This window comes from Geospiza fortis, unplaced genomic scaffold, assembly GCF_000277835.1.
Source record: "Geospiza fortis unplaced genomic scaffold, GeoFor_1.0 scaffold54, whole genome shotgun sequence".
NCBI classification, from domain to species: Eukaryota; Metazoa; Chordata; class Aves; order Passeriformes; family Thraupidae; genus Geospiza; species Geospiza fortis.
In genome coordinates, this window is record NW_005054301.1 from 14,460,102 (window position 1) to 14,469,928 (window position 9,827).

General features: G+C 34.9%; 1 protein-coding gene across 1 annotated transcript in view; it reads left to right on the top strand.

Moving 5' to 3' along the window:
- Positions 1–9,827, top strand: part of RYR3 (ryanodine receptor 3) — a 194,011-nt gene that overhangs the window by 97,058 nt on the left and 87,126 nt on the right. The window contains exons 35-39 of the mRNA XM_005417515.3: positions 647–1,448; positions 1,949–2,149; positions 2,416–2,518; positions 5,420–5,557; positions 8,563–8,836. Coding sequence (XP_005417572.1) covers positions 647–1,448; positions 1,949–2,149; positions 2,416–2,518; positions 5,420–5,557; positions 8,563–8,836 — 1,518 coding nt within the window. The remainder of the gene's footprint in view (positions 1–646; positions 1,449–1,948; positions 2,150–2,415; positions 2,519–5,419; positions 5,558–8,562; positions 8,837–9,827) is intronic.

Genomic DNA, 9,827 nt, shown 5'->3' on the forward strand with positions numbered 1-9,827 from the left:
GTTCTTATTGACAAGATCATGCCTTCCTTGATTTTCATTAGGTTTTATCTTCAGTGAGGATAATAAAGATCTATCCAATTGCGAATGTCATTACCAGTGAAAAATCAAACTATCACCAAAAGCATAGCAGAAAGATCATTTAACAGCTGTACTTTTATTAGTAATTATTAAATTTCTTTTAATGACTCAAAACTCAATTTTATTTATTGTTAATAAAACTGAATTCAAGGAAAGAATGGAAAACACTGGGTCTTGTGGAAAAAATGAACCAGCAATCCTGAGTAAACTACAAAGGCACTGTTTAGAAATGGATGGGATGCAGATTTTCAGCAAGCCTAATATGCCTATTTTTAAAAAAATTCTAATTTACAATAGATTCCAAAAAAGCACCTTCATCTTAGATTTTGGGTTTTTTTTTTCCTATTGAGTAATAATTTTAAACAGTCTCAATAAATTATTCCCACCATTTATTGTGTTTTAATGATGCACACACTCAGAGTAATTAATGTTCCTCTTCAAACCACTAATATAGAAGTTGATACTAGATAATCTTAGTATCAAAATGTTCAGAGATTATAGAACTTTCCTTTTCCAAAGTCTTTATTCATGGAATTGACTGGTGTTCTTTTTCTTTATTTCATAACAGATGTGTTGATATTTTGGAACTATGTGAACAAGAAGATTTGATGATGTTTCACTACCACACTTTAAAGCTCTATAGCTCAGTTAGTGCTCTAGGTAACACTAGAGTTGCTTATGCACTTTGTAGCCATGTGGATGTATCTCAGCTATTTTTCACAATAGATAATCAATACTTACCTGGACTTTTACGTTCTGGATTCTACGACTTGCTCATTAGTATTCACTTGGAGCATGCCAAGCAAGCCAAGCTCATGATGAGCAATGAGTTTATCATTCCAGTTACAGATGAAACTCGAAATATTAAATTATATCCCGATGAAACAAAGAAGCATGGTTTACCTGGAGTAGGGCTTAGCACTTGTCTTAAACCGGCCTTTAATTTTTCTACTCCATGCTTTATTGCGACCAGTGAAGATCATCAGACATCCATCCCAGAGATACCCCTGGAGATACTTAAATCCAAGGCCATAAGTATGTTGACAGAAGCAGTGCAATGCAGTGGGAGTCACATACGAGACCCTGTTGGAGGACAGGTTGCATTCCAGTTCGTTCCTGTTCTTAAACTGATAGCAACACTGCTCATAATGGGTGTTTTTGATGATGATGATGTGAAGCAGGTGTTACTCCTCATTGATCCCACTGTGTTTGGAGACCACAAGGAAGAAACAGAAGAAAGGACAGAGAAGGAAGAAGTGACACAAGTTGAAGAAAAAGCTGTAGAAGCTGGGGAGAAAGCAATCAAACAAACAAAAACTCCTGCAAAGGGCTTGTTGCAGACAAGATTACCAGAATCTGTTAAACTTCAGGTGACCATTTATTATAAATATGTTATTTATATTCTACTCTTGATGAAAAAAGGATTGTGTTTTTTGTCTGTTCTCTACTTAATAAGATTTGAAGTTGTGAAGGTCCTTAATTCCACTTTGCCTTAAAACTTCAAATTCATTTAAAAAAATTGATGATGATGCAGTTCTTTCTACATCTATCTACACTCAAACAGATTTGTGAATACATTCTTATTTCATAAAAAACAGAGGGTTAGACAAGACAATCTTTGAAAGACCCTTCCAAGCCAAACTAGTGTGTGATTTCTAGATATTTTGAGTGCATGGAGTGATAGATTGTGCGTGCAATATAGTCTCAATCAGATAATGAAACCACCATTTTTGTATTCTTCATGGTGTTGAAACAAAAATATGGGAAAAATGTCTCTCATTTTTACAGTCTGATGCAGTGTATAGTATGTGCTCAAGTTCTCCCCCAGAGTTTGTAAAGCTGTTGAGATTGTCTATTTTCTCTACCCTAGATGTGTCATTTACTCAATTATTTTTGTGACTGTGAACTACAACATAGAGTGGAAGCAATTGTATCGTTTGCAGACCGTTATGTATCAAAATTGCAGTATAACCAGAAATACAGGTACAATGAACTCATGCAAGCCTTGAACATGTCTGCTGCATTGACTGCCAAGAAGACTAAAGAATTTCGGTCTCCTCCTCAAGAGCAGGTAATATTAAAAAAAAAAAAAGATTGAATTAAAGATTAAAAAAACTCTTTATGATGACAAAATAAAGTCCTGACTCACTGGAGAACAAAAATTAATTTGAAAATAAATTTATTCCATGCCACAAAATACTGAATATCAGAATGTTGAAACTTGTGTTCTCAAATTTGTGCTGTAAACTGAAGTTATAAACAGGTAAAGTATGGCTATATACTAGAATATGTCCTAGGCTATTTCAGTGTTTTAACTGTGTTTTAAATCCCTTAAAGATTAATATGTTGCTGAATTTTCAACTGGGAGAGGATTGTCCCTGTCCAGAGGAGATTCGGGAGGAGCTATATGAATTTCATGATGATCTTCTAATTCACTGTGGTGAGTGGCAAGTTGTTGACACAAGTTTTGTTTGTGTTTTTGGCACTTGACAGATCAGTTGAAAAATATACTAGCATGAGAGGTTTTTTTTATCAAAGTGACTTTACAAAGTGCCTACAAAGCAACTTCAGTGACAAACTTCAGTGTATATTACAAAAATATGGGAAGCCTGTACATGGTTTTAAGTTTCACTGTTAAATCTCTATTAAAAATTGTCTAATATTATTCTGTTTATATACCAATTTTAGACTTACTGGGGAAAAAATAATCCAGACAAGTAGGTTGGCTTACCTTAAAAAGTTTATATAAGCATATGTATGAGTACATACAGATAAAAGGTATTGAGGGAACAAAATTGCTGCAAAGCTGAGCGTCAGAAATTAAATTTTAAAAAAAGCAAATGTGGAGTTCTCTGCCTGCTTTAGCTCAGTTTCCTCTTGTATGCATAACTGTGAGAGTCAGTCATTATAAAACACTCTTGCACTGCATACTTGAACTGTCCCTACTCATTTAATTTGGATTTCCTGTACAATTTTATGTGGGTTTTTTGATGTCTATTTTTTTTGTTAGTTTACTGAGTTTGTTGAGATCTTAGTCTAATTCAGACAATCATGAAATTATTAACATTTGTGGTCTGACTCATCTGATTATTACTGTTCATTGCCAGCAATTATGCAGTTAAAACTGAAATAAAAAAGCTTTTTCTATCGACCTACTTGGTAGATATATTCATAGTTACTGTTCCAGTGTATTGCTTAGTTCTATGGTTTTTGGCATCCATCTTGTCCAAAAAGAAGGGGCCAACGTCATTACAGTGAGTCGACAGCATCTCAATCTCTTCCCCAGGAAGAGCATGATATTCCTAATGGTTAGTTCTTCCTCGTCCACCTTCTTGCTTGAGGTATTATCAAATGTTTACCAATACAGTCTGATAAATCTTCCTGTGCTGGTTATCCCTAAAACCAGTGTTACCTGGTTCATGGAATTGTACTGTTTTAGTGACCTGTAATTAAGTTTCTGTTTTCTGTTTGGCGGCATGGTGCTTCCTTACCATTCTGTGCTTGTATTGTTAAGGCTTCTGATGTTATTATCTGAATGCCCTCTTAGAATCTCAAGCAACCAACAAGCTGTGATTTCCTGATAAGTCAATTGTAATTTTTCAAGTACCTCAGCCTTATCCTCGGCCAAAGATGAGTAGGTCTGCAGGTATCTAAGCTGTGCTCCATCTGTTTACTTCTGAGGGTGTTGTACAAGACAGTATTAGAAGTCTTAAAATCAAGATTTGTGTCTGTAAGGCAGAAATTTAGATAGTTTATCATTACTTGTTTTTCACAATCCTCTGTTAATTGTTATTCATCATTTCTTCTAAGTGCTTACCAAAAACTGTTCCTTTCATTCCATAATTTTTCTTTCAAGTGTTAAAATGAATAGTTAGTATCCTCCTATTTACTCCTCTTTCTCTCTGTTTTTATTACATCTATTATAATAAATTATTAGAGCTACCTCCATTGTTCAGTCACTTAGCCCTTGATCTGACCTCTGGTTTCCAAGGGTAATGCCCATTTGGCAGCACATCTAAGACTCCAGGATGGAGATTATGAAAGCCCTACAACTTGAAAATATCTTAACTCCACAATCAATTAATTTTAGTTTAAAACCTTGTGGCTGCTATGATCACTGAGTTATTTTAGCTCCTGATCACTCTTCATATTTCATGAAGTGAAACACTATTTATCGTATGCATTGAGATTTTGCTTTTTAGGGATGCACTTTTATTATTTGTTTACTACACTGTAAATGTGTATTTTGAATGAGAGTTCAAGATAGACAAAACACTGTCTCATTATTAAAATAGTTTAAAGATCCTCTGGATTCTATGCAAAACCATATTCATTACTTTGTACAGATTTATAAGAGGTGGTTGTTGTGGATAAATGCTCCTCATTATCTGTGTCCTGACTTGGTCCTGAAAATCAGTACTAAGCAATCACAGCTGCAGATTAAATGAATAGGAGTTCTGCTTGGAATGTTTAATCAGCTTTTTAGTACTAAGTATACTTTGCCATCTAAATGGAAAACTATGTATGCAATCAAGTAATTAAAGGCTTCTTCGTAATGAATATAAGCAAATAGTTACTCAGGCAGTCTTAATCCTAGCACATCGTAACTGGGAGTGGTTAATTTTGCTGGCAAAATAATGGTCCTCAGTCATATTTTTTATGTGCAATTTCTTGCTTATAAAAAACCAAACACATTTACAGCATATTTGGTAGCATCATATCAAACTGACAGTTACCTGGGTTGAAACCCTCACAGTGCTCAGACCTCCACCACTTGAAGGAAACAATTAGCCAGTAGCAACATCAGACAGTCAGCTTCTGAATGGATTGCAACTTGACAGATCAGTTGAAAAATAAGATAATGAGATATCATAAGATGATGCAGAATGAACAATGAATGATATGGAAGAGTAGATGAGACCCCACCTGGAGGAGTCACAGACCTCATCTCCCCCAGTCCAACACTGTTTTAACTCATGATCCCAGTGCATTTCCTTCTGTCTGTCCATTTCAACTTCTTCAGAGTTCCTCTCTCAGTGTTCTTCTCTGGACCCAGGACCCAGGTTTTATTTCACTACCAACTCTTTGGTCATAATAGTGAAAAATGAATACTATAAATCTGGATGTAAGAAGCATGTGTGCTGAAATTAATATAATTTGAGGAGGGCTTCTGGTACTATGTGTTAAAGCTGCTGGCCTTACTACTTCTTCTTTTATAATGTATGAAATTTGCAGGTGAAAAAAATGTATTCCCATAGCAATTTTAATATTGTTTAAATATTGAGGGAGTTAAACTTCAAACATTAAGTTTTATTTCTAATCAGTTTTATTTTATGCTAAGGTATTCCACTAGAAGAAGAGGAAGAGGAAGAAGAAGATTCCTCTTTGACTGGCAAACTCCGTTCATTAATGTACAAAATCAAAGGTCCACCAAAAGCAGAAAAATTGGAGCCTAAGGAAGAAGAAGAGAAAGCTCCTAGTAAGTTTTCTTTCCATATAAATACTTCCATGATGCAGGTGTCAAAGTTCTACACAGTCAAGAGGAGTGTATTTTATAATAAAATTTTATAAGGGGCTGAAGAAGGACACTACCTGTTTAAGTCTCTTCTGCCTCTTAGAACTATTATTCTGCATACAGAACACCTCAGATACATTTTTAAACAAGAAATTAAAATGAATGGAAGATTTTGGATCCAGATCATTAACTCTGGGGTTGAAAATTCACAAATTCTTTATAAAGAATTGTGAAAGGCTAATTATGGCACAGTAATCTAGACTCAAGGATTCTAAACTTGGGAAGATCTAATTTTTATGGATTTTTTTAATGTAAAAATTCTTCATTAGAGCTTATCTCCATTTTCTTCTATTACTTGTTCTACTGCCTGTTCGTATACACGCAAATACAGACAAGCACATAAACCCCCCCAAAACACTTGTAATCACAAACTTCTTATTCTTAGCAGTATTCCTGTACATATCCATTCTCATACCCTCTTCCATAAGATGTGAGGGGTGTTCATGGCCTATACAGGTGAGATTCATTCTGTGCTTGCAATTCCTGAACTATTTGCTTAAGCTTTCTGTTGAGCCTCTTTGAAAAACTGACCTGATTCCCATTGCTACTGTGCTCACATGCCACATGAGAATTCATCCCAGTGAGGGTGATGTGTGGTATGAATCTCACAAACTTTGTCTTTACTGTGACATAAATCTTCAATCCTTGCTAGTGACTAGGGATGGTAAGGAACAAGCAAGGCAAAAAACCAAATTCCTCCAGGTGTTCCTTTATGACAGGTTTTTGTTGAGGTTTCTTCTTGCCTTTCTGAATCAAGTTTGGGATTCTAGGTCTAAATTTTTGTAACACCATACAGATATCATGTGCAGGATTCTCCAAGTGACTTCAGGGTGGTCAACCAGTAACAGTTCTCTTTTTTTCCCAAGTTGCTCAGTTTGTCAATAGGCCCATGTACAGATGTGGAACGGTTAATTTATTTCAGGCTCAATAATTAAGTCAAGAGTTTTGTTGAGATTAGACAGCAAAATTATTTTATAACTCATGACACTTCTTACATGGTCTACTTGCCCTGAAAAGCACCTTAGAGTGTTTGCCTGGTCTGAAAGCATATTTTGGTCTGTTAAGCTTGTTAATGTCTTTTAAGTACATTAAATCTTGTAACAATCTGATATGCTGCATGAAGCAGGGCTTCATTCCCCAGTGACTCATCTGTTAGCATATGCTTTCTCTTTAATAGTAGCAGGAGCTACTCATATCTGGTAGTATCATTTCTTCTCCAGGTTTCATCTGGATTCTATTGTCATAAGTCAGGAAGTATTCACTCATAAAGCCTCAGGGTACATGGTGTTTTGTCCTTGGAACAGAGCAGTTCACTTATTTAATGTACCAGAACTTTGGGTTACAAGAAATGTGGGTTGGAAAATGACCCTAAGTGTCTATTTTTCTAGAAATTTCAGATTATTTCTTTAAGCTTGGGCCTAGAGAGTAGCCCTGGAGTGATGCATAGTACAAATATGCACATGATTAAGTCATTCAAAGTGTGATGAAAAATAATATAGATATATTATATAATATACTTGACTGTAGCTGAACACTCTGAGGTTTTTAGTCCATGTGTGCACTTCCCCTTTATGCATCAGGAAATTTGGAATTCAGAGATTAAAGGAAATGGATGTCAGAGGTATCCCAAATCCTCTTACGTGCATGAAGAGGTGTGGTGGTGTGCATAATGTGTACCTATTTCCAAGATTAAAATCTCTGGCCTTGAGTGTTTTGGTTTTAGTCATACGTACTCAGTGTGAATATTCATAAGAAGGAACTAATTGCTACAAATAAATCTTCCTTTACTCTAAGCTTACATTCATTTCTTATCACAAATGATCTTTTACCCAAGTGAGGAATGTCAGCAATTTCAACCTAGTATTAATGATGAATCAGTAAATTTTGTATTCAAAACCAAGTTAGAACTCTGAAAATAAACATATAGAGGCAAATAATTATTATAATAATTATTAATATTAATAATGATAATTATCATTATTATTAATTATCAACTTTTGTAACCATGTAACAAGTAAAAACTGAGATAAGCCATGACATGCCACAAACAATAGGGCTATCTCTGTGAAGTGCAGAATTTGTTCCCACAGGTTGAAAGCCTAATTATGGAACAGAACCTCAGAATTAATGATAGGTTTGCATAAATACAATATTAAATAAGCTAAGAAAGAAGTGTTAGCAAGTGAAAGAATAGTGTACACACAAACCCCAATGGATCTACACTATCTATAAACACTTTAGTGACGGAAAGTGGGAGTGTTCATGCCATTGGAAGAACTTTGGGAAAGTCAAGGAGTATGTTTGCCGGTGATAGAAGAAAGAAATTTGCATCGTTTTAAGAGGTAGAGTGGTTATTCCTGTTCTGCTTGATATCAAGCATGAACATTTGTTGGAACAAGGACTGGAACATGTGTCTAGTTTTCAGATAAATTCTCTAAACTTTGGGCTCAGCAAAACTGTTTTCAGCATCACTGAATTTACAAAGTCTACAATACAGGTGCATCAAGCAATTTTTATTCAGTAGTTACAAACAATACAATATTTTTAGAAAGTGCATTACCAAGTGACAGTGACTTGATCTAGAAATAAGGAATAAATTGAAAGTCTAATGCAACATTTACTTTACAAGGATGATTCTCAAAATCATGGTCAAATTAAAGGTTTTCATTGTGAACAGTGCTGGTGTGGACTTGAACCCTAAGTAGATGTTTATTGTTTTCTATTTCTCAAGAACATTACATTTATCTTGAAAAATCTGAATGCTGCTTTTCCAGTTTAAAAACCCTGTTCAGTCTGCTTGTGGTTTTTACAACCTCTTTGTTGTCTCCTGTTACATATTTTACAATAATACATGTTTTTGATGTTTTCTCTTGGAAGAGCTAGTAACATGTGATGTATTTTTCTTTTAGCTACACTGAAAGAGCTCATATCACAGACAATGGTGCGCTGGTCCCAGGAAGATCAGATCCAAGACCCTGAATTAGTTCGGATTATGTACAGCCTCCTTCGTAGGCAGTATGACAGCATTGGGGAGCTCCTGCAAGCCCTGAGGAAAGCATACACCATTAGTGCTGCCTCTGTCAAGGACACCATTAATCTGCTTGCAGCACTGGGCCAGATTCGCTCACTTCTCAGTGTGAGGATGGGAAAAGAGGAGGAATTGCTAATGATTAATGGATTAGGGTATGGAATTAATGGAATTTTGTTTTTAAGTTGGTGTGAAGCTTTTTGTTATCTTAGTAAATCCTGTGATTTTTGTTCCTAAATGAAAATTAATGCTGTACTGAAGTGTAAATATGTACTATTGATTTGCACTTTCATATATTTCCAAGGTGGCTCCAACTATCTCTCTAACAGTATCAAAAGGGTCAAAGTTTCTGTGAGCTAAAGTATTATCTAAGGAAAATGGACTCCATTACCACGGTTAAGCCTGACACTTAAACCTTAATCAAAGTACAAGTTTTAGCAGCTCTGGAGAAAAAGATTGCTAGAATTTTTGCTGGTGTCTACCTATACTGCATTTTTCCCAAACTTAAATGCCATTTTATATTTCATGTATGAGTGGATAAACTTGCTGGTGTCTTTTTGATTGGAAATTCAGGAGAAATTTCCTTTATATAGCACCAGATGATGTGAGAATATTTTCTGCATTTTTGCTATAAAATTACTTCTGTTGAGCAGTGGTATTGCGGTGCATTCTTTCATGTTTGTTATTCCTCTTGTCTGACTGAATGATGGTTGGGCCATCTAATGTTGGAAGGAAAAAAGAATACAGAAAATAAATTATTTCAATTAAAATGGTGCATTTAGAGAGAGAATTATAGTATTGTTACCTGAGAACTATATTTATTTGTCTTTCTTCGGGAATATTAAAAAAATTCTTTCCTTTACAACAATTGTAAGAAAGTTCCATTATTTTTACTATTTCAATGTAAAATTTATACTGGTTTTGTATAAATTGCAAAGACTAATCTCTTTATATGAATTGATCTATTCATGACAATGACTCATTAGGCAGTGTGCAACAGTATTACCCAATTTGTCCTTGATACAGATTTTGTAAATTTCCTGAGAATTATATGAGGGATAAAGGATAAATTTTGCCTAAAGATGGTATGGATATAAGCACCTATCAAGAGGTACTGTATTGAGACTCATCCATTCTCAGTTTTGA